Source organism: Anolis carolinensis, chromosome 3 (assembly GCF_035594765.1).
Source record: "Anolis carolinensis isolate JA03-04 chromosome 3, rAnoCar3.1.pri, whole genome shotgun sequence".
In the NCBI taxonomy this organism is placed as follows: domain Eukaryota; kingdom Metazoa; phylum Chordata; class Lepidosauria; order Squamata; family Dactyloidae; genus Anolis; species Anolis carolinensis.
In genome coordinates, this window is record NC_085843.1 from 235593172 (window position 1) to 235619575 (window position 26404).

Below are 26404 nucleotides of genomic sequence, written 5' to 3' on the forward strand. Positions count from 1 at the left end.
AGAAGAGGAGGAAGAGAAGGAGAAAGAGGAGGGAGGGGGAGAGGGAGGAGGAGCAAAGCTGCAAAGAGAAGAAATCAGTCCAGAGTCTCAAATGCTTTGATGCGAGCTTCTGCATAAAGACCCTCAGCCCTGCAGCCCCAGCAACAAGAATAGGAGGCTAAGGATTTCTGGCTAATGACATGGTAAGACATGGCAATTAAAAGATCCTTTGATGCCTTGGCATGCACCCTGGCTTTGGTGCAAGGGTGTGGTGTGTTTGTTTTTCTTTGTCCCACTGCCAGCGTGTCCTTGGTTATTTTGAGCATTTTGCATGTCTCCTGTTTCATATGTCAGCTACCTTTCATGTGCATGTTCATTCATTGTGTAGGCACTGAACAGCAAGGCGATGAGGTCTGGCAGGGCAAAAGCTTTGCAGGCTGATGCAGAAGACAGACCAAGGTAGTCATGAAATGCTGATTTCTTCTCAGGTATACTGCAAATATTCTCCCTCCTTCCCTCTTTCTGGAACTCTTTTGCCAATGGAAACAGGCTAGTGACTGGTGAGCCTGCTGTCCTGTCTTTAATGTGTGGGAGAAAGGAAATAAACAAATCTTTCAGCTTCAGGTGTGGGGCAGGAAAGTAGAGGAGGAAGACCTGTGCAAACCATGCTGCAGGATTATGTCACAAAAGAAATCTTGCCATGAAGAAAACAGGTCTCTCTCCTGCATTCCTCTGTGCATTTCCCCCCAATCCTTGCTTTCCATATTGATTAGCCGGGAAAGAGTAATTACTGTAACTGCGTCTTCAGTTGGCTGGTCAGGGAATGAGACCAGGAGCTATCCGTTGTGCTGATGGTTGAAATCTGTGGCGATGTGCTGCATAATACCGCACAGAAAAGAAGGAAGGGAATATGAATAGGTTCATTATTTCTGGGACTGGAGGACAAAGTGAAGGCCTTTTCCAGCTATGCGTCAACCCTTACTTGACCAAACAGTTGACTTTTAGGAATGTGACATCTGGAATTTTCCTTCATCTGTTATTAAATATAAGACAGTTCTATGTGAAAATATGCTTAGCATTTTGCAAGTGTTAAAAAACTTATGTAGGTAGGTTTCCATGCCTTCACCACTGCATAAATCCTGAAAATAATCAAATAGAAAGACATTCATTCATTCATTTATTTATCCTATTTATACCCCACCTTTCTCTACCCCGAAGGGGACCCAAGGCGTCTTACATATGGCAATTATTCAACGCCTCAAAAACACATATAAAACATAAATATAAAATATTTGGATTAAAAATTAATACATATTAACATTTAAAACATTGCATTCAATTACAATTCCACCATCCAAAAATCGTAGTCTAAAGCATGTGATTTAGCCTATTCATGTTAGAAATCAGGGTGGGACTGACCTAAAATGATACTCAAATCAGAAACCTATTTGTCCCAATTTGGCAAAGACAGCTGCTGAAACAAAAAGAAAATAATAGTGCACGTAAATGGGACATTTTAAAGTATGGGGCCCTGTGTTGCTTGGGTCTAATTTAGAAGACAGACACAACCCTCCACTACTCTCCTGTCTGACATGTCTCCTTTGTGTTACCCCTTTTCCACTGATTCTTTCAAAATGGGAACTGAGAGGCTATTATTAGAGCATTCAATTTAATCAGTGAGAAGATGAGTAGTTATTGAAAAGCATTTGTGCAGCCTGCTCTGAAGAGATAGAACTGGAATAAATCCACACATTGGCCATATGCCTTAATACCAATGAGTACAATTATAAAACTGCATAGCACAAAGAGGTGTTCTGAAAACCCATTCCTCATATAAGGGTGAATCAAATAAAATAGATTAAACACATCAAAATGTGTTTTTCCCTATGTTACTTTATATTAATATCTAGCCCTTTTCTTAGGAGATTTCTTTTAAAAATATACAAACCAATACAACAGCCAAATATGTCTAAACATGTATTTATACTTAGAAAAAATCCTACATGATAAAGTGCCTAATGAAGTGTGTCAAAAGCATACTATATAAAAGGAAGTGATTAGATATTTTAATTAAATGGTGACAATGACCAATGGGCAATTTGAGATGAGGCTTTGGCCATTTAAAGCATTTGCACATCTTTTTATCATTAGTCCTTAAAATTCTTGACCATTTTAACTATGGAAAAAATCTTTATACCTATACATGAAAAATGACAAATCAAACTGAAGTTGTAGATATAATAACACACATTATCAGTGTCAAAATCCTATCGAGGTTCACAGAGGGTCATTTAATTAAGAGACTTATAATGTCATTAGAAGCATACAAGAAGCAACTATTACGTGCAATTCATTTGTTTGTTCCCTCAAGGTGTTAAACCATTTCTTTTTGGTTTCCCTCATTTATCTTGGTATTATAAATAAATAGCATGATTATTATCACACAATTACTGTTTTTATATGGTTGCTGGGACCTTTTCCTCAAAATTTTGGCATGGTGGATAGTTAGACAAACTGCAAGATAACAATTGACATTCCTGAACTCTGCTTTGTTTGCAAAATGTCTTCCATTGTGTCCAGTTTCCCTAGATGATGCAACATTCACCAGGCCAGGGAAAAGTAAAATTGAAATAATTACTGTGTCAATTTTTTTGTTATTAATATAGTTACATTGCCAAAGGTAATTGTACATGTAGTCTCATTTATTTTATTTATGTGAGAGTTCTTACTTGCTGAAAGATGCTGGCTTAGTATGAGACTAAAGATAAGCATCATTATCTTTAAGCCGTGGTGGAGGCTCCTTCTTTGGAGGCTTTTAAGCAGAGGCTGGACGGCCATCTGTCGGGGGTGCTTTGAATGCAATTTCCTGCTTCTTAGCGGGGGGTTGGACTAGATGGCCCTTGAGGTCTCTTCCAACTCTACTATTCTATGATTCTATGATTCTAGGGGAGTGGCGGCATATAAGTTTAAATAATAAATAAATAAATAAAAATCATTATTATTTAGCAAAGAAGCTAAATATTTATAAGGGGAAAGTATACGTGTCAGAGAAGATTAATGCATTTGCTGTTATAAATGGATAAAACTTAAGGATTTAAGTGTATATACAGTACATGATACTGTATATACACATATATTTGATAAGGCCAGTTGGCTGATCAATAAAATCATTTTGTATACAGTACATTGAAATTAATGGGACTTAAATTCTCATGGCTGACTTTCTCATTGGAATTACTATAAGCATGACAAAATATAATAACAACAACAACAACAACAACAACAACAACAACAACAACAACAACTTTATTTATATCCTGCTACCATCTCCCAGAAGGACTTTGGGCAGCTTACAGAAGCACATGCAAGTGCCATAACACATAAAAATCGAGGTAAAATTACATCACATATTAAATAATGACAACATCAGGTAAGATAAAAACAAAACATTACAAAAAAATCAATAAAACACAATACAAATTGCCATAAAAACGAATAATTCAGCATCCCAAACGCAGCCCAATGCAACCATTAAAGTGCTAGTGACAATATTAGATTGTTTGGTCCTTAGATTAGCAGATGTCTCAATCATTTCCAAAGGTCTGTCTGAAGAGCCATGTTTTCAGCTCCTTGCAAAAAAACATTGTAATGTGGAGGCAAGCCTAATATCCCTTTGGATATCTCTGGGGAGGGTGTTCCAAAGCCGGACGCCTACCACTGAGAAGGCCCTCTTTTTCGTCCCTACCAGCCACATCTGAGACAGAGGCAGGACCGAGAAGAGAGCCTCCCCGGCAAATCTTAGAGCCCGCGCCAGTTCATATTAAATATGTCCGTTTTATGATCTTTTCTCTGTCTGTTTGTGTGGGCTCCTCTGGCACTGATCTAGAGTACTCAATGTGGTCCAAGTAGATGGACCAACTGTTTCTATAAAGCTCTAGCAAGGAGACATGTCAGAGTTTCCAGTTCCTGCCAGACAACTATGAACATCTTAACTGGACCAGAAAAATATGGGCAATGATGTTCTCCAATTGTGATGTGAGACTGGTCATTTAAAGTGTGAGGGCAAAAGCACCAAACTGTGTGAATCCAGTGATCATTGGAAACTTCAGCTTTTTGTTTCAGGCAAATTTGCTTTGATCAAGTTTCAATGTTGTGGTGTAGAAGGGTTTCTTATAATTATTAAATGTATGGTTTCTCTCTCTTACATGGATTCTGGAAACAGTTTTGAATGTTTTGTTCTGCTGTTTTGATTGCAGCACCACTTGCGACCAGACAGCATGGAGTTCAAAAGAGGAAAAACCTTCATAAAATCCAGTATGCATCTGACCCATGAGAAATTGCCTTTAGTGGGCTTGAGTCCTAGAGACAAAGACAATGCAGGAAAGGACATCAGAGAAAGAAACCTTCCTTACATTGAAACTGCAAAATCAAGTTTCCCTGCAGATAAAAGTGATAGTATTTCAAACAGATCAGCAAAAACTGGCTCAAGTGAGAGCATCCTGTTGCTCCAAGAATCCTTCTACAAACCTGTACGGAAAAGTAAAACCCATGACTGTGCTCTAAGCAGTGCAGACAAGTCTGAACAATGTGGCTATAATACCAAAATCTCTGAAGAGGGTGTTGTGGCTTCTGGACGAACTAAAGGACGACTCGTCAACAGTGCTAGCTTTTCTGGGCTTGGGAATACACAGAATTCTCATGCCAAAAAAGACTCAGTTGTCAACTCAAGCCATTTCTTGAACAGCCCGCAGCAGATGATTGATTACCGCAACTTTGTACCCCAAATGCCCTTTGTACCAGCTGTGGCCAAAAGTATCCCTAGAAAGAGGATTTCTCTTAAGCGATCCAAAAAAGGTCTCCGGGACATTTTTCATATTAAGAAAAACAAGCCTGAGAATCTTGCTTTGTTGTCAGAAAAGCAGAAAAGACTTCCATTTCCAGGGTGTAAGTCAGAATTAGCAGGCAGATTTGGTAAATATTTCTTTAAAGCTGGAGAAACTTTTACTGCTGACTGTTTGGCACAAGATTTTTCTGATGGTGACTTTCTGTCAGAGTCCTCCTATGAGTATTCCAGTGCTCTGTGTGAAGATGTTGCTTCTCTGAAGAGCTTTGATTCCCTCACTGGATGCGGGGAAATTTTTGCAGATGAGAACTCTGCTCATATGGAATTGGAGATCAGCAAAGAAATCTCACTGAGGCAATCGCAACAGAAAGGGAACCCTGTCATGGGATCCTTTCAAGGTGGGGTGGAACAGCTTGCATCTCCAGCCCAAAATGAAGCAGCTGATTTTGCAAAGTTATGGGATAATATCAATAAATCAGTGCAACTGCATCAGAAAACATTGTTTGATAGGAGGCTATTGAAAATACCTAGAAGTGAAGTAGGAATGGCTAGAAATGAAACCAGCGCCTTAGTGACGGACTTGTTGTCTTCTCCTGACTCTTCCAAAGACAGCTCCATAGATACTGGGACCCCAAAGAGTGATAACCAGGAATCCATGTCCACTAGTGATGAAGGATACTATGATTCATTTTCTCCTGGGCAAGATGAGGAACTCAAGGATGATCAATCACCTGGAGTACCAGGTCGGTTTCCAAGAGACAGCTATAGTGGAGATGCTCTCTATGAACTATTCTGTGACCCCAGTGAAGCTCAGATCAGCCCAGGGCTAGACGATGACCTCTGTATGTCTGAAAGCATTTCAGAAAAGGCCAATGAAATACCATTGTCAATTTATAGCTTTCATGTAGGGTCTGAAGAAAACATGGCTTCCCAACCAGCTGTTGATATTATAAGCCAAGGTTTCCTTCACAGCACATGGAAAGGCAAAGAATGCCTACTCAAACTGTGTGATACAGAGCTCTCCCTGACCATGGGGATCATCAACTGGCTACGAAAAAACCCAGGTCTGATTTCCCCCCAAGAACTTCCTAAGAATCCTCAGTCACAATTGGAGCAAGTTGGTGAGCCAATGTTCACAGACAAGAACAAGTACAGAGCAACTCTAGAGGACAATAAAACTGATCCAGGTGTATCTTCAGATTTCATCAAAAATGGAACACATTCATATTCAGTAGACAGAACTGAACAAAGGCAAAGCGATAGTCTTACATGTGATTCGCCTCAAGAAAGTTCTCAAGGAAGGGAAGGAACTCTGAGTGCAATGTCTCCTCTCATAACAGACAATAGCACATGGTGTGACATGCAGAGATCAGAGGGGAGTTGGGATGACCTAATAAGTTCATCTGAGATGGAGAAGATCTCTCTCTTAGGAGAATGCACAGAACCCAACACTGAAACTCTATCATTTGAAGTCCTCAATCTGGAGACAATTTGCCAAACGGATGAGAACTCTTTGGCAATTGATAACCATGATGCAGAGTCATGTTCTTCTTACATGACTGCTGCAACCTCTCCAGATTCTCTAGAAACTGGAGATGAATGTGAGACTAAAGATCAATCAGCAGCAGCAGAAGGTGACAAGCCAACAGAGCCACTGAATCTCAGTCATTCTCAAAGCTACATCAGACAGACACCAAAGGAGAATGAGAGTAACATGGTGCAGCTCTTGGAACACTGTGCCACACAGGTTGCTTCATTAAAGATCAGTTATGATGCTGAAAACAAGCACTTGGATGATAAAGATATTGCAAATGCAGTGAGCAATAACACTGATACAAGGAATGAATTAAAAAACCAACCAAGGTTGCAAAATGAATGTAGCTGTATACCTCCTTCTGATGATTATTCAAATCAATGTAATATTAAGACAAATTTTGGGAGTGGTGCTCCATATCTCACAAACAATAAGGAAGATCTTATTTGTGTTGATGATCAGAAAAAGATGACTATCCTGGACTACATGGGCCCAGTTGCAAAAAATAAACTAACTTTTGAATATGCCCAATTGAATAATCAAGCCCTATCTTATATCAGAGATTTTCGATTTGAACTTGGCATTCAGAATTCCACTACCATGGCAAACATCTGCAGACCCACATTTTTACCACTTCTCAGTTCAATTTGCTCAGACACAGTCCATGGCTTTCACCAGTCTTTGTGTAGGAAAAGTGGTTTACTGGAGAAGTATCCAGAAGATCAAGAAGTTCCACCAAGAAACCCACCTTTAGGTGCTTATTCAAAATTCCAGTGCAAACTACTGCCACAGGTAACCATCACTCCACTTCCAGAGGATGCTACCAAAGGGACAGTAGTGATGGAGAAGAAGCAGGACTAACTTGGCTAAGTAAGGTAAGTCTTAGTATGAAAACCAAAAAGGTATTTGGCTCTGTCCAAGAGTTTGAAGAAGTTATTATGTGTGATACCTTCAGTCTTTTACCCTCAAGCTGAAACTTGAGTTTTGTAGCTGTGTGTCTCTCCAAATCCTTTCTTCTCTATCTCACAAACATATTCAGCCACTTTCCAGGAAGGATTCGTGCAGAGTGGCTCTTTGGATATTGTTGAACCATCATACCTGATTATTGGGCCATTCTGAGATATATGCATATGTTTTGGATACTATAGGGAAGGGTTAACACCCCTTTGGTGTTTGTTTTGCTGTCAGTACCCCTGTTCAGAAGATTTCCCCTCACTTTCTGTCCCTGCGATCATTGGATCATTGTGGAAACAAGGATTGGTGATAAAGCTTCTGTGCAGATACCTTTTCCCCATGATAACTCTTTCAGGAGTGAATTTCCCTTCCCTTCCCTTGCTTCCTGTTGTCTCACCCCCATTTTCAATTATGAGTCATTTGTAAGTCTGATGTTTATAACTCAGGGACTGCTGGTATATGTGAAATTTCTGATTTTAGTTTTTGGTAGACTGCATTTATGCCCATGAGAGATATGAGTATCTTGCATGGACTACATTATAGAAGCCTGTTATCTCTGACTACTTGGAATTGAGGGAAGTTAAATCCATTGATTCATGACATTCATGAGAAGAAAAGGGGAAGGAGGGATGATCCCCTCCCACCATCCAAGTGATGCAGACACCTTTGCTAATATTGGCAAATGTGCTAAGCAACGGCCAAGAGAGCTCTAGTTTGTACTTCTGTGGCTGCTGCTATGGTGATGGGAAATAACAAAGGTAAGTGCCATCCCATTTTACCCATGCCATGAGTGTAGGGAAAGCAGGATAGCTGTACTGACTCATGTGAACAGCAGAGCTGGTTCCAAATCCAAACTGGTTGAGCTGTTCACACACCCTGAAATGCAGAGCTGAAGCTTTGGAGTGTTCTCTGACTTTACCTAACACAGGTCAAACCCATATTAAGTGGCTTTATATGGCATTGGAGGCCATATAAACACCGTAGAGTGGCTTCTTATCCCCTTCAGGCCAGTGTAGATGGCCTGGAGATAGCAACTTTCTGAAACTGACCACTTTATGAATAGAGAAGGTTCGCCAGGTGAATATTTCCCATATACTCATTTTTGTGAAAAGCCTCCATGGATAGAAAGTCACACCCCATGTGAAGAGAGCTAAGGTAACATGTGAAGAGAGAATAGAGCTAGCATGCTCCTTGTATTTGTGTTTTTCAATGATATCTGAGTAAGAACTAGTGTTCCCAGGAATCTAGAGAAGGGGTATATGTTCCTATGACTGGATCAGGTTGTCCAGAAATCAGGTGATAGTTTCACCTCATGTCCCTGAAGACCTTCATGATCAAGCCCAGCAGCTCTAAATTGACACAAATCCAGTGCTGCTGTAAACAGACATAGAGAAAAGCAATTTCTAGGCAGGCATTACTGTCTTCTGGATACAGGAAGTGGAAGCGTAGCAGCTGTAGCTGTCAGAAGTGGTAATGTACCTAACTGTAGTGCTTTATGAGATGTACTGCAAACAGACATTATTGAACTGGGGGCATTTTGTAATATATTGCTTCACTAGCTGAAGTAGCATGCTGCCAGTTGGCTGTAAGGATACCTGCCAGACTAGAGATATGTCACTTTTTGTCTGCTATGATGATATGTTCTTCAAAATAGGATGATTTTTCTCTCTGGGGAAAAAGGGAAGGTTACTTCGAATAGCCATTTAGTGGTGTTCTCATAATGCTAGAACTTTGGGCAAATGACTGAATTTGGGTATATATCTCAATCATATTTAAGTCTTCATTTAAAAACAATATTAATATTCACAGACATTTTATTATTTTACTAGAACAGTTTCTAAGAGAAATATCCAAAACTTGGGCATAACAGCATTGTTTTGCTTTATATCCAAACTTATCCCATATATTTTGAAGATCACTTTATATGTAACTTTACATGAAAAGCAGGCGCAGCCTCAAAAACAAATATTACATATGTATGAAATTTATTGCAGATATATTCTCCATTGCATGAGCTGAGAGCAGGGGATTTGTACAAGTAAGGTAAAGGCTTTCCCCTGACATTAAGTTTAGTTGTGTCCGACTCTGAGGGTTGGTGCTCATCTCCATTTCTAAGCTGAAGAGCCGATGTTGTCTGTAGACATCTCCAAGGTGGCCGGCAAGACTGCATGGAACACTGTTATCTTCCCGCTGGAGCGGTACCTATTGATCTACTCACATTTGCATGTTTTTGAACTGCTAGGTTGGCAGAAGCTGGGACTAACAGCAAACTTGGTGCTTTAGTTTTCATATGTGAAATGGCATGTGTTCTTTGGTTTGCTATTAGGTGGATCTATTAAACTGAATAATATCATTTTCCTGATATATATTCAGAAAGTATTTTTCAAAACATTTTTCATGCTTGTATGATACTATTGCTACCTTTCTTTGAAATAAACAGTTTCTGTTTATGTTTTTTAAAAATGTGGTTGATATTAGTATTTATCTGCTTATTCCAAAAGTAACAGCAGTTACCTGTGCAATGCTGACTGTATTGTTAGATAGCTGTAGCTGACATAAGTAATACTTCTCCAGACCTGCTCTATGAAATAGCTGACAGGTGTGCTGAATCTTGATGGCCTTTTTAAAAGAAAAGCTCCAGGCCTGTTTCATAATGAAGTGGGAGGAAGACAGAAAAATATGAGGATGAGCTACAAGCAGCATGGGAGGAACCCCAAGACTAAGATGAGATCACTGTTTCTTAGAACAGAAAACGCATTCAGGCTTCTTTGTCTGTATGTGGAATGCATAAATTGTACTGTTACAAGACACAATTTTGTGCGTGCATGAAAAAAAGAGTGTGAGAAAGAAAAGTTGACATTTAAAGGTTAGTCACTGGTATTTAAAAATCACATCCCCAAAGATCCTCATTTTAGTTTTTTTATGTATTACTAAGCAGTTATACACATTTCTGTTTGTAGTATCTCTCTTTAAATCTCGGTGCCCACCTGTCCTTTACATATTACTGCTGCTGTATATTATGTTTTTAAGATTGTGAGTCAATAAGGGGAAGAACCAGGTGCTGCTAGCACAGGGCTGGGAAAACTTTGGCTCTCCGCATGTTTTGGATTTCAGTTCCCGGAATTCCTAACATTCAGGCTAGCAGGTAGGACCTCATAGAACATACCGGTACATCAACTCATATATCTTTTGAATTGACATGCAAGGGATTTTGTGAACTTGGTGGCAGTTCGTATTAGGTATATTGGAGTCAATTATCCACGTCTGCACAAAGATAAGGGGGATTTTATTGGACACGCAGGAGACAAAAAAATGTACATCATGATTGCAAATATTATGGCAGAGCTTTCTCAATGGTAAAAGTGAAAGCACAACAGAAAGCTGGCCATTATTATTATTATTATTATTATTATTATTATTATTAATATTATTTGAATCCTACTTTTTCCTCATATTTGCACTTCAAAGAATCTCACTTTTCAAAAGCAACACAATTAAAAACATACAAATGGTGAAGATTAAAATGGAATCAAACTTACAAAATAGAGCAATAGACTGCAGCAGCTTCAGGATTATTTTTCATGTCAGGAGCAACTTGAGAAACTGCAGGTTGCTTCTGGTGTGTGAAAATTGGCCGTCTGCAAGGATGTTGCCCAGGGGACGCCCGAATATTTGATGTTTTACCGTCCTTGTGGGAAGCTTCTCTCATGTCCCCACATGGTGAGTTGGAGCTGACAGGGGAAGCTCACCCTGCTCTCCCTGGATTTGAACCTCTGACCTGTTGGTCAGCAGTCCTGCTGACATAAGGGTTTAAACCATTGTACTTCAGGACGAGAAAATATTAACTGAAAAATATCGAGCTTGTGATGCTGGGAGGGCCAGTAGAGATACTATGGTCTCTTGGATTCAAGCAGGAGTTTGGGAACTGAGCAAGATGTGGTTTAATAGTTCCTAAGCAGAGGGATATATGAGAGAGGAGGGAGAGAAGTGAGGACAATAGACAACTTTACCCTAACTTTGATATGCTTCAAAGAGAATAGGTATGCGGGTGGCTGATGCACGGGGAAAATATTCTCTAAAATATGGAGGTAACCAAACTATGAGAGTTGGGCTAGTGCAAAGGAGAGGACCAAAATGTACACAGAACTATGAATTTAAGAAATAATAAATTGAGAGTTCTTGGCTAGAATCCCAGAATCAGGAGAGAGGTCTCAGAGAGTGTCCTTATAGCCAAGCCTAGTCTCGTAGCCTTCAGAGATTGCATCTAAAAAGGAGCCAGACAAAAAGCAGCTTGGTTGGCAGAACAAAGTTGTTAGAGCATTTTGGTGCATGGTGATAAGAACTATTATTTTGTAAAGCCAATAGAGCAAGCTATTGTTAAAGCCGTAAGAGGAAAAATGAAGAGGTGGGCTGTCCTATTCTGGAATAGCATCTGATGGAGAACACATCACTGTGTGGCCAAGAGATTTTAAGGTAGATCCCAATGTACCAGTAGGACCTTTGGTCTCTGTTTTCTGGTCAACTTCCAGATAGGGCTTTTAGTGTGTGATTACCTCCTTCGGTCATGGAATTTCACAGGGTGTCCAGGCATGGTGAGTGTCCATTTGTAGCCCTTACTCTTTTTTAAAATAAGAAAACTATTTACAGAGGGAAAGATGGAAAAACATAATTCCTTTTGATGGTTAGCATTAGGATTCCTCCACCTGGATATAACTTCTGACTAGAGAGGCATGATCAGATTGGAATTGGCCTTCGGCCTCTGTCAGTTTGTTTTCAGTGTCATCTACCATGTGGCAGCAAAGAAGAATTGCTAAATTAAGTAATGCTATGCTTCATTAAACATTGGTCTTTCCAGCTTTGGCTTTGCATTATTGTATGTCAGAGTCTGACCTGGTCGCTGAGTATCACTGTATATATTATCCTTCCACTGGTACCCCAGTTTGAGAAATGGAGATCTTCCCCATTCACAAAAAGAAATAGACATAAGATCTTTGGACATTGGCTGGGTCGGACATCATGGATATTCCTATGGCCCTTTTCAGAAACTAAGCGGATTGATTTCCCACCCTGCTTCTTATCACAGCAACATGTTTCCATGGATACAGGTTGCAGGCTTGGCTGGTCTATTCTGGCGGTGCTGCGACTGAAGCATATTTCCCCTTAGCTTGGTTTAGACATCAATGATATTTTTGTACATCTGAAGACTGGACCTATTGTATACACACAAACACACACCTTCTTCTGTAGCCACATAGAGGAATGTTTTAGAAATCATAATAGGGGGAAACTTTCTTATTTTATCCAAAAGATAAGGACACAAAGAGCAGAATCACGGTTGCCTTCATATTAAAATGACTCAGGGGGAAAGACCTCAGCTGAAGACAAAATGCAAACAGATCTGTCCACATCCTGCCATTCCATGTTTACATTTCACCATGATATTTAATGCCATAAAATAGTCAACTTACATTTATTTGCAAATCATCTAGAATTGGATGCCTTTGCCGCAAGGAAAACTACACAAGAAAAAAGCATGGAAAGAATTTGGGAAGGGGATTCTGCAGTACTTAAAGAATCTGCTTTTTTGTGTGTCAGGAGTGACTTGAGAAAATGCAAGTCATTCTCTCACTTCTGAGAGAATGAGCCATCTGCAAGGATGTTGCCCAGGGGATGCCCGGATATTTTACTATCCTGTGGGAGGCTTCTCTCATGTCCCTGCATAGGAAGCTGGAGCTGACAGACGGGAGCTCACCCCGCTCTCCGGATGAAGTTGATGAATCTATCAAGAGTAGAGAAGACAGAAGATGGATTGGCTGTTATTTATAGCCCCACTACAGCTTCCAAGCCAATTCATATGCTACATAGCAAAAGTGGTGTAATAGTGAATTTTAATCTGCACACCCTTGTTTTGACAATTTCTAGTTTTAAGTTTCCTTTCCATTCATTCATTCTTTCAGTGCATATTCAAACAAAAATAGACTTATGCTTTAAGAAACTGTCTTCATCATGATAATTTGGCTTTTTCTAATCAGTGAAATTAATTGTGTAAATTTATATCTAAAAAGACAGGGAAAAGATCATACATTTCCCTCTCCAAACAAACTGATCAAAATAAACACACATTTAAAAAATCTGGAGTACTAGAGAGAGATACACATACAAATCAGTTGGACTTAGCATGCACTCATCTATATGCTTTCCTGGGAGTTAAATGCCAATGAATCCAATAGGTCTTACTTCTCAGTAGACATTTTTACAGTTGAAAGCCTTAGCCTCTTATTGGAAAGCAATTTTTGTCCACTTCTGTCCTGTTCATAATTCTTTTATTCACCTAAGACCCACTTTCCTCATTGTGTACTGCTGAGTGGCTGTGGCACAAGTCCCAAGTCTTATCACTGGCCTTATTTTACCTTGGGTTTCTGTTTCCCTCTTATGTTTATGTTTACAACTTTTCCAGTCCTTTGGGAAGCCAGTCAATCTAATTATATGTCTTTATCTGACATTTTCTCATATTATAACAATTAGTGTTTAGAAATCCTACTTCTAGAGATACAAAACCCATAATTCAACTGCATTAATCTCTCATGCAAGTAAAGAGATACATTTTGGCATTTTGGACAGCAACTTTAAAGTTATCCACAACCTGGAATAGACTCACTGCATCTCAGCCCTCCACACATGAAAACATTGGGCACCTTCGACACCAAGGTGGAAAAATCAACAGTCTATGCAGCAGTTTCCAAAGAGATACTGTTTTGATCTTAAACCGGCAGGAGCAGGCATTCTTGGACAACTTTAACCCTAATAGTGAAATGTTTAAGCATAAGCTGCAGCCCAGATGAGTCTTTTGAAATTAATGCTGAAATAAATTAATCTTAAAGGTGCCACAAGTCTCCTCCTTCTTTTCTAAAAAGTCAGCACATCTGAGCAATTTTGCTAGTGTATGTTTGGCCATATCCTTTTCTGGCAGTACTCAAATACTGGGATGAATTCTAAATACAGTAGTCAATTCTTTTCCTTCTTTCCACTTAAAAAGAGAATCCAAAATGTGATTCTTTGTTTACAAAACTGACTGAACTTCTTTTGTTATTACACTTCTTTTCCACCTTCCCACTGAAAATTACAGTAGTGGATGATGTAGCAGATTGATGGTGATAAATGGAAGCTCTTACGTGTGCCCATGACCCAGAGTTACCCGCAGAACAATAACACACCACTCAGGTTTACAGAACAAAAAATACAGGAACTTTACTAATCCCAAGAGATCAAAAACAGTAGTATTTACAATGGTCCTCCTGATCACACTCCACAGTCATAAATAGTCCTTTCTCAGTCAACAAATCTGGTTCAGAGAAGAATGCAGTCCTGGTTCTTCTCCCTCTTTTCTCAGCAGCAAACAGGCCTCAAAACAGCAAGGCCTCTCTGAGTACACTGCTCTCTTCACTGGCAGTACTCAGTCAGCACTGAAAAACTTGTCCAAACTGCAGAACAGAAACAGTATCAAATCAATCCCCAGGTCTTTGCAGGCTCAGCCAATCGGCTTTGTGCACTTCATTTCCAGTTAACACACACAGCAGAGTGCCTTTGCAAACCATATCAGATAAGGCATTTAATAAACTTAATTATAAACAGCATATAAAATGAAATATTTGTAGTACGTAAAACCATTGTAGTAAAGAGAATGATTTTTCTGCTGTCCTTCTACTCCTTATTCTTTCTTCTCTGCTGTCAATTTCTTTGCTTTTTTTTGTTCAAGATGAGTTCTGTCTTCAATATTCTAAAGGATGTGGTACAATCCTCCTGGATTATATGACTTCAAAACATAGTTAGGCACTGCTTGGTTGAATGCTTTCCCACTCTCATATAAAAACCTTTGCAGAAAATTAAATGATAAAGCATACTCTTTCTCCTGCTGTGCTACTTAAAAAAATTAATGCAGGGGAAGTGTACGGCATCTTTGTATTGAAAAGTAATATAAATCCATGAAGACTGCACCGCCCACTTTTTATTGAAGGCAGTCTTTCAGCTTAGCCCTATTTCCTCTCCTATTCTTGTTACATTTCTATTTATATCCACTTATTTATCAGCCAACAGCTTTATTTTATGCCACACATGAAAACACAATCATCTTGTGAATATATGTTGTGAAGAGGTTTATAAATATACTGCTGACATTAATACACATTGAAAGTTCTATTCATGTGGAATACAGTACTCCTTTCAAATGGCTGAGAGACGGTTTGTAATAGAGATCCATCTCAACGGATTATGTGCTTCTATGTCATTCATTGACAGAGCCTGGAAAAAAATACTTTATTGGATCACAAATTCTAGGATCCCCTGCCAACATGGCAGGCTGGCTGGGGACTTGTAGTTCACCCCCTCATCTTGAAGCTCTTTTTCACCAAATGCAGCAGCTCACAGGGGTGAGCTGCCAATCAGATGGCTTTCTGAAAACCGAAGCATTTATTTTTTCTCATTCTAGTTCAATGTATATTAAAGGAATAATATAAAACACCATATGAGAATATCTTCACATGGATGCAGTTTTATTACATTGTTCAAAACTGGAAAGGCAAATAAAGAGAAAGATTGAGAGCAAGGGGAAGCGGGTTTCACATAAATAATTCAAGACCACCCCAGTCCTTGTGCTAATTTAGCCATTTCATTCCCGGCTATCATCTTATGTATTTTTAATGTTTTGATATGCTGCAAATATATCACAACAGATGGAATTTTGCACTGTTGTCTAACACCTAGTGAGCAATTTCGTTCATTATACTTATTCCAATCCTTTCACTCCGACCTTTAAGAAGATTAATCCACCCAATGTGGTTTACTCAATAAAAATGCAATAAAATCCCAAGAAACAAGGGCTGTTATCCAAAAAAGTAATTTTTCCTCACTCAGAGTTGTATTTAGTTCACAGAAGGAATCCCCTCATGTTCCTGACAGACACTGATTTAAAAGCATAGTCCACAAAGGGGTGAACAACTCCTACCTAGCTTCATGAGTGGGAATCTGCTGAGGGAAGACACAGCCCCCCTGAAACCAAGGGTCCAAAAGCCATCCAAGAATGGAAAGGCTCTTTGGAAAAGTAATTTATATGAACCTGTCCAAGCTTTAAGATCTGTAGGTGGTCTTGCCACCATCACACACACATATAGTGAAGACACAATTATTATTTACTAGCTTGGGGACTGATGGTGCCTGGGTTATTAAAAGGCATTGTTTGTTTTGGGGTATTAGGTCTTATCGGTTTGGTAATGTGTAAAGCTATATATTTGGAAAGACCCAGTCTTTAATTTTGTTTTTTATGAATGCTTCAATTGGAAAATGCATAAGGATGTGGGTGAACTACAATTCCCAAAATTGTGTGACAGTCCTCCCCAAACCCCGCCTATATCCAAAGTTGGCTATGTTGGGTCTGTGTTTGGTCCAGACTTGATGTTGGCTGGGTTCAGTGCTTCCTGGATAAGGGTAAACTACAACTGCCATGTCCTAGGTCAATCACCCCCAAACTATAGCTGTATGCACAGTTGGTCATGTTGGGTGTGTGTGCCAAGTTTGGGCCAGAACCAAAGTTGTCTGGCTTCAGTGCTCTGTGGATAAGCAACTCTCAGAGCCAAGGTCAATCACCTCCAAAACCTGCCTGTATGCACAGTTGGCTATGTTGGCTATGTGTGCCAAGTTTGCTTCAGATACGATGTCGACTGGGTTCAGTGCTCTCTGAATAAGGTTGAACTACAACTCCCAGAAACAAAGGTCAATCACCCTCAAACCCTGCCTGTATGCACAGTTGGCCATGTTGGGGCTGTGTGCCAAGTTTGGCCCAGATCTGATATTGGCTGGGTTCAGTGCTTTCTGGATAATGGTGAACTACAACTCCTGAAATCAAAGTCAATTCCCAGAAACCCTGCAGTATGTTCATTTGGTCATAAGGCTTCTCTGTGCCAAGTTTGGTTCTGGTTCATTGTCAGTGGGGGTCACTGTTTCTCTAGATGCAGTAGGTTTAAACTTTTGTATTCCTAGATTTTTAAATTGTACTTTGTTTTGAATGATTGTAAGTTACCTCAAATCCTGTGCCAGGACAAACGTGGGATATTAAATTAACAAATGAACGAATGAATTGCATGAGTCCAACTTACACAACCATTACTCGACATTTTGGTCATTGTTTAGGCCAAAGCATTTTACCGAGCAAGCAGCAACCAAATTTTCTCCACAAACCTATCTTTTAAGTGATGCAGACCTACCAACACAGTTATTTCCATGATTGGAAAGTGGAGACACATCTACCTATTTTATTGCAATCAGACAAGATACAAGGATGCAATCTGTCCCAGAGATTACTATTGCAGCACATCCAGCTCCAGGAAAATATCTGGATGCATCTCTGTTGATATCCCCATTTTACCACCAGAACTGGCCATCTTGGGATGGTGGCAAACTTCAATAATTTGTTTTTGTTTTTATGAGGGAGCTAGCATGAGAATAAATATCTGCAGTGTCAAGCTGGATCTACCCTGCCATATAATCCAGTTGCTGATTCCGCATTATCTGCTTTGAACTGGATTATATGAGTCTACACCGCCATATAATCCAGTTCAAAGCAGACGATCTGGATTCCTAAACTGGATTATATGGCAGAGTAGATGGGGCCTCATAGCTACATGCCAGAAGCATGTCTCCAAATTGATCAGATATTCCAGCCATTATGTTCAAATTTGGATACAAGTGTGGAGGAACATAAAGCTTCTACCCTGACAGCCTGGATGAGGCATTTGTGTGTCCATGTGTAACCAACTGACTCATTATGATGCTAGTACATTGTTAGGACACTTCCATGGTAGGTAGGAAGCCGATATGTCAGATTATTCATTTTCCACAGATGTATTATTTTTCGGAGGAGACACATGTTATGAGTGTTAAACAACTCTGCAGGAGAAAAGGTTATTTATTCTGAAAATAAGGGCAAGCTTGTAATTTTCAGCAGAAAAGTATCTTGGGATCATAATCCAGAAAAGCAAGAGAGCTGCAGTGTCTTACTTATGGGGAGAAATATGAAAAATTACATCTGATTCACTCCATTTCGGTATTGCCTATTTCTTTAAAGGTGGACTGCCAGATTTTGTGCTTAGACATTGAAATAGGATTATGAAGCAAAGCAGGAGGAGAAGTAGAAGATTCATCCTAACCAGCAGAGGGCAGAATGTCACCACCCCTTTTTGAACTTTGATTTTATGCCCCCAGTGCTGCAAACAAGGAATGCAGGAGAGCAACAAAAAAGGAGCACTGTGAGCGTAGTAAGGAATCTAGCATTTCTAGAAAAGTGTTGCAGGGAGGCTAGACAATGTGAGGGGAAATCCCCAAAGGTGTTCTTGACTTGACCTTCCATGGTCAAGCCAGGAGGCAGATAAGATAAGCTCTACTAAAGAAGCAAAGATGACCCAGATTTGTGTGCCAAAGTGCAACATCCCTCATTGTTCTGATTCATGAGTTGCTTGATGTACAAGCCACAACGCAGAAGGTCACACCATGAAAAATGGATATTTTGATATAAAAGGAAAAGGCTTCCCCTCGACATTAAGTCTAGTCGTGTCCCACTTTTTGGGGTAGTGCTCATCTCTACTTCTAAGCTGGATAGCCGGAGTTGTCCATAGACACCTCCAAGGTCATGTGGCCAACATGACTGCATGGAGCGCCGTTACCTTCCCATCAGAGTGGTATCTATTGAACTGCTCACATTTGCATGTTTTTGAACTGTTAGGTTGGCAAAAGCTGGGCCTAACAGGGGGAACTAACCTTGCTCCCCAGATTTGAACCGCTGACCTTTCGGCTAGCAAGTTCAGCAGCTCAGCGGTTTAATCTGCTGCACCACCTGGGGCTCCAATATTTTGATATATATCTATAAATATGCAAAATGGTGTATGAGAATGGTAATGGAAGGATGTCCTGACTAGGGATGGAATTAAGTCAGTATGGACCATCTCAATGTTCTATATTGGGTCTGGTGCTATTTGACCTCTTCACAACTGATGTGCAGTTAGGAAAATTTTAGAAAAGCATGACCTTTTAGAGATCATAACCTTTTAGAAAATGGTATTCATAACCTTTTAGAGAAGAGCCAAAAACCCATTTGAGTAGAATCTTCTCAAGTGCTATACAACCAAATGTAACTAGGCAAGGCATTTGGCTTCAGTTGTTAGACTGTTGTCTCTGATCTGTTAGGAACAGAGAATATACAAGTGCAAAAAATAGCAGTTCTTCAGAAGGGTTTTTCAGTGTGCAAAAACATATCTACTCTCCCATAAAACAACTTGTTTTATAGTATGCACTCATGAGACGAAATAAAGTAGACTTTGGTAGAAATACCATATTTTGGTTTACTCATAACCTTCAGCATACACAGGTTTTTCCCAAGAGGCCAATTCGTTTGGTTAAGTCTTTACCTTCATAAAGTTTTTCATAATAACTAGCCATAATTTCCCTAATTTCCTTATCTGTAGCTCTCAGATGTCCTCTATCATCTTTCAGCTTAAGTATTCTGTTTCTAGCTTCTGTTCAGCATACACAGGTATACAATTTATCAGTCAGTTACAGATATGTTTGAGATAGTTTCTGTGCCATCCAGTCAGAACATTTCTCTCACAATAAACAGCAGGCAAGTGTTTGCAAGTCTGCGATCTGAGTAGTCCCAAAGTTTAAAGAAATCTGTGCTCTCTGTGTTCATCTCAGAGCGGATCATGTGGTCTGCAGCCCATCCACAACTTCTCAGGAAAAAACATAGAGCAAGAAAAGAAAGCTGCATATCAGAACATACATACAATAAATAAGCAACAGGATTATAAACAAATTACTAGAGGAGGCTGGAAGAAGGTTGTAATTTCCAATAGAGAAACCAGTGAAATCATGGCCACTGGCCATGGGCTGACTAAGGGAGATTTGCATTAGAGACCAAGGCACCTGCAAGTAGCAAGGCTAGGTAAGATTAATGGCTAAATTTCCAAGATTTATTCATGCGGAGAAAGAGGAGAACCTTGGGCTCTCTTTTTAGTTTACTAGGAAAAGCAGTCATATTTTATTTATGACTAGACACATCTTTTCAGATTATTATAGTAATAGAATATAATACATCAATGTAATATGTTGACAAAATATTTCTTTTATCGATTTACTCTGTTTATTTTTTAAATTAATTTTAAAATTCTTTTACAATGTATAGTTTTTAAATATTTAAAATAATATTGTTTTATTTTACTAAAATAGTATATAATAGTATTTTAAAAGATCCTGTAGAATAGATGATCCAAGGGGAAATAAGGGCCCTCCCACACAGCCATATACCACAGAATATCAAGGGTTTGAACTAGATTATCTGAGTTCACATGCTGGAGAGGGCCTGCTCTCAGTCCCACTCCCTTTGCAAGTGCAGCTGGTGGAGATGAGGGACTGGACCTTCTCAATGATGGGCCCTCAGCTATGGAACTCCCTCCTCAGTGACATTAGATCGCCTTCCTCCCTCCTGGTTTTCAGAAAGAAAGTTAAAATTTGGCTGTTGAATCAAGCGTTTGGGGAGTAGCACAATCACAGTGCAATATGCAACCACAGAGTAAATATAAATGAATTGGCTTGGACTATAATTGCGGGATTAGGTGCAATGCTTTTAGAAGTATATTTAAATGTATTTATATGATTTGTTTAATGATTTTAATGCTTAGTGTGTTGTGTATTTTATATACTTCTATGTTGTTCAAGAGGCCATGGTGGTGCAGTGGGTTAAACCACTGAGCTGCTGAAATTGCTGACCGAAAGGTCGTCAGTTCGTTTCCGCGGAGTGGGGTGAGCTCCCGTCATAAGCCCCAGCTTCTGTCAACCTAGCAGTTCAAAAACATACAAATGTGAGTAACTCAATAGGTACTGCTTCGGCAGAAAGGTAACAGTGATCCATGCAGTCATGCCAATCACATGATCTAGGAGGTGACTATGGACAACGCCGGCTCTTCAACTTAGAAATGGAGATGAGCACCACCACCCTAAAGTTGGACTCGACTAAACTTAATGTCAGGGGAAACCCTTACCTTAGGTTGCAATGTGGCATTGAATTATTACCAAACTGGAAGCCACTTTGAGTCCCCTTCGGGGTGAAGATAGAGCTGAGTAAAAATGCAGTAAATAAAACAAACAAATAAAATCCAGTTCAATGTGAATTTTATACAGCTGTGTGGAAGGGCCTTAGTCTAGGTAGAACATGTAGCAGTTAAATACATTGATTTCTCACTTTCTTATTCATGTAGTTTTCAAAAAGGCAATCTTGCATAGTTAAAGCTATAAGGAAGTAGTCTGAGGCAACTTTTCCAAATATAGTGCTCTGGCAATGGACTGCGAGTCCTACAATCCCCCAGCCAGCAGTTGTTGCTTAGGGATGTTATAATGTAACACATCTGGAGATACAAGGCTAATCCAAAGAAAAGGCAGCAATCACTGCAAAATAGCTAAGATAGTATATGATTTATTGAAGAGAAAGGAATTTCACAACCAATAGGGGCCAATTCATACATACAATCTTTGCTGTTGCCAGCGTTTTGTCAGGCACGCATACAAATTGGGCTAAAAGACATACGCATTGCAGCATGCTTTGCATATTTTGATTAAGAACATACATTTTGCAGGAAAATCTATCATTGCAGCTGTAGTTCTGGCTCTGGCCATGGGCCTAGAAATCTCGGCAACAAAGTATCTATCACCGTACTTTTGGGACAGGGTTACCAAAAAACAATGTGTTAAAATCTGATAGACTTTGAAAAACACGGGAAAGTTTCAAATGTATTCTAGACATGTATAATCACTGTATAATTAAGGACACGATGTTTGCTTTTTAATTTCAGGTGCAGCTCTAAAGTAATCCCCCGCACCCAGCATTCCAATAAATAAATGGCAATTTCCTTTTTGTATCAAAATGAGGTAAGAGACTTGTGTCATCAAGGATGAAGAAGAATCCATGAAGATGTTACGGCAGGCAACTATGTTCCTCCCAGTCTCTTTTCAAAAGAATGTGGATTTACTGCATGCCACTTGACTTCTTGAGTGCTATGTGCAATGCTGAATGACATGTTGATTTGGTCACACTGACACATGAGAATAGAGTCATCTCTCCACATTTGCAGTTTTGACTTTTGCTGATTTGTTTATTCACAGATTTCTAGGAATTTCTAGGCCCTCCAGTGCAATCCTATGGTCAGCTTCCAGCATTAATCAACCATTGAGTTGTATTAGAAAACTTAGAAATTCCTAGAGCTTCCTAAAACATTCCTAAAATAAAATAACAATTTGTTTACTTGCGGTTTTCACTTTTACGGCGAGCCACCGTGGCGCAATGGGTTAAACCCTTGTGCCGGCTGAACTGCTGACCTGAAGGTTGGGTCACTGACCTGAATGAAGGTTAGGGTTTGAATTTTCAAGATGGGGTGAGCTCCCATCTGTTAGCTCTAGCTTGTAGGGACATGAGAGAAGTCTCCCACAGGATGGTAACACATCTGGGCATCCCCTGGGCAACATCTCTGTAGACAGCCAATTGTCTCACACTAGAAGCGTCTTGCAGTATGTTCTCAAGTTGCTTCTGACACAATTAAAAAAAATAACTTTCACAGGGTCCCTGTGCCCCTAACTCCAGCAAATGTGGAGGGCTGACTCTAATAGTTGTCTTTTAGAATATAGATATATATGCCAACAAAAAGAGGAAGAAGAAGAAAAGAAAAATATGTTGTTTTAGGGAATCTGTGAATTTCAGCTCCCAGCCAACAAAGGCTATATGGATACTTGTCTCTGTTTACAATGAGTCCACTGCTGTGTTTACAGATATACCTCAGTTAGCAAAGTAGCTGTGTTCCAATTTGTTAATAGATGCAGGAATAACATTGGAAGAATAGGGTTATGTTCCTACACAGAACAGAAGAATAGTTTGACAAGTTTCAACAAACATTTTATCTCAAGCTGACAATATGCATATATAAAATGAAACACTTTGGTCAAATAAGCCTTCTATAAGTAAACTAAAACATTTTGAACCTTCTAGGTATCACTTGAAAGCTTCTTCCAAAGGATGTCTTTTTTTTTCACCAGCATCTGCTTTTTTATATAGTTTTCATTATGGGGGCCAAACATATAGAACTAAGCTTTGTAAACATGCTGGATGTCACTAATAAGGTGAGCTTTTCTGCTTCCTTTCTCTCCCTCCCCTGCCCCTTGTTTCACTTTTCGCACATGCTCAGTAAGGGATCCTGGAGGCAGCTGCTGTTTGCCTCGCCTGTTGTAGGCAGGAAAACATTGCTACAGCAGGATCTTTCCAGCTCAAGCTTTATTACACTGTCTGATGTAGACATGCCACTGGAACCCAGTACCAGTGATTGTGTTTCTTTAGCTGTTCTTCACCATCCTCCCAATCCTCAAACCCTCCAGCAAGATAAAGGACAAGGAGAAAAGGAATAATGCTGGGAATGGTAAGAACGATTTTGTGAACAGGAACCTCTTTGTCAGAGGCTTTGTTAACTGAAATATGTCTGGGGTTTTTTTTTGGTCATTTTTATTTCAAATATGACCTAAAGCAATCTTGGGCAGGGGGAGAATTATGTTTCAAATGTAAATTGCCATTTTAGAAGGTGAAATTTGAAGGGTGCTGGGTGTCTAGAGAGCATAACCTGCCTTTTTCTCCTCTCTGCTTTAAATCTGACAACAGTTCAAAACCGTTAGATGGGATAGTAGTAATATATTAATTCTTGTTATGTGAGATATGTTTATTTTCCCATAATATCATATATATATCCATATTATATGTACTGCAGTTCTGGTGCTACCAGAAAATTAACAGTAAACCAGTAGTATCAGGAAGATGGAGTGCGTTCATGAACTGTCTTGAAACAGAATGTGATCCAAATGCTGCAATGTTTTAAAATGATAACACTGTTTCAGTCTTTGTGCCAATTTTTGCCTGGATTGAAAAAGTACACAATGAGCCTACAGAATCTGAATGTAATGTTGCAATTCGTTTTGCATTATTAGGAATGTGTTCCCAGGACACCCTCCTGATTCTTTAGCATTTCGAATTAGTTTTAATATTTTTCATGCCCCCTCCCTGTATCTTATCTGGGTTGGAGTTAAAATAAGGCAGCTGGGTTGGTGGACGTGGACTCATGCCATCTCCTCCCTAAGAAAGCTGACATATTCCACTGTTGTTTGGAAAAGAGGATCCTTTTTTATAATCCTTTTCCATACATGGATGGCAGCCACTATATTCAGCCCTCAGAATATTTTTCATGGCCTACATGGGTTTAAAGGGCTCAGACACTTGTGAGAAAAAGCTTAGAAGGCTCCAAAGAAGTTATTTACTTGGTCCAGGTTTAATTAAACTTACTTCTCTTAAACCAGGGGTCCTCAGACATTTTAAGCAGAGAGCTAGTTCATGGCTGCTCATACTATAGTTTGAAAAAAACATGAATTCCTACACACACTGCATATACCTTATTTGTAGTGCCAAAAAAGCCCCGAAAGAACAGTACAATATTTAAAATAATAACCAACATAAACTCACCAGTATTTCAATGGGAAGTGTGGGCATGCTTTTAGCTGATGAGATAGTCAAGTTAATTAGGATTGTTGTGTGCTTTCAAATCACTTCAGACTTAGGGTGACCTTAAGTCTAAAATTTGGGCTGAAGGCCAGGTATATGACCTTGGAGGGCTGCATCTGGCCCGCGGGCCTTTGCTTGGGGACCCCTGACTTAAACCTAGTCAAGTGAAATAAGTTTGACATGGTATAAGCAAAGACTTCCTTTAAGCTTTCCAAACCTTTCTACACTAGTATTTACAAAATACACCCTTTTCAACTAGGTACTGAATGTTCTCATATTTTTTTGTTATCTTCTACAGAGCCTTGGTCTATAGTTGCATGACTAGGGCTTCTGGTAACTGTAGTCCAAAAAGGGAATATTTCCAAGAGCTGCTGTACAAAATAAAAACGCATCTCCAAGACTAGTAACTGAAAAAATGTTAAAGATTTAGGGAAAGATTTTGATTCTGAGTGTGTAAGTTATGTTTATTCAATAGCGCAGTATATAAAAAGAGCATTTTAGCACTTAGTTTAGACATGTGTAAATAAATGATACAATTTTCTCTTGGATATGTCCCGTTACATATCTGTATCATAAATATATATATAAAATGACATGTTATTTATTATATATTGTTCTTGCTTGCATTTCATATTAAAATTACTTGAATTCTAGGTTGAAATGACCTATTTTCAGCATCCTCATTTTATTGCTTTGTTTTGGATAGAATTTGAGAGGTGTTTTTTTATACTGCTGACTATTAATTATTCACATCACCACCATTATCATTTTCTCATGATACTTGTTTTTCTTCTTTGTCTACTGCGAATCCACACCTGAACTTAATACAATAATGTGAATTCAAAGTAAACTACGGCGAGTGGACATAGGTCCATAGGTAATTACAGAGAATGTGCTCACAAGGTATAAGAAACACAGGCTGTTGCATGTTTCCCAATCATTGTTTGGCTGAATAATGCATACAGTATTAATTGCTGGTGTCTACATTGGTTGACTGTTGTACATATCTCACTTTTTAAAATAGTCATATGAAATGTTCTTGACTCTTAGTGCCCTGGAGGCCCACAAAAACAGCACACAGGGTCACATCTATCTACAAACTTTACTTTGCTGACCCCTGATTTACATGGAGACTGTGTTACTGTATATCACCTATGCAGTATAAGAAAGGGATCTATTCTATTTAAACAACCACACAGCTTTGTTGATTATTCATACTGATCAGGATATGTTCCATCCCCTCTGATGATGTTTTGAATTTGTGCATATTCACTGTGTCTTCATGTGAAGATGCCTGTGGTGTTTCGCACCAATATACCACTCAATCCATATTAATTCCAGTATATTTCTCTATAGATGTGCTCTGCTGTCATAGTGGAAATATAAATATAAAAGGCTGCAGGAGGCAGAGTCCTGAAGAGACATACATAAAATGGATAGAAAGGCTGAAGAACATTTACTGTTGGGC

The 26404-nt window shown here is 39.3% G+C and overlaps 1 protein-coding gene across 1 annotated transcript; it reads left to right on the forward strand.

Annotated features, from left to right (window-relative positions):
* Window positions 1–25589, forward strand: amer3 (APC membrane recruitment protein 3). Its single transcript, XM_003218444.4, has 3 exons — window positions 1–182; window positions 4236–7231; window positions 22199–25589. Exons 1-2 carry the CDS (start codon window positions 180–182, stop codon window positions 7215–7217), a joined length of 2985 nt encoding a protein of 994 aa, XP_003218492.2. The 5' UTR covers window positions 1–179; the 3' UTR covers window positions 7218–7231; window positions 22199–25589.
* The last annotated feature ends 815 nt before the right edge of the window (window positions 25590–26404 follow it).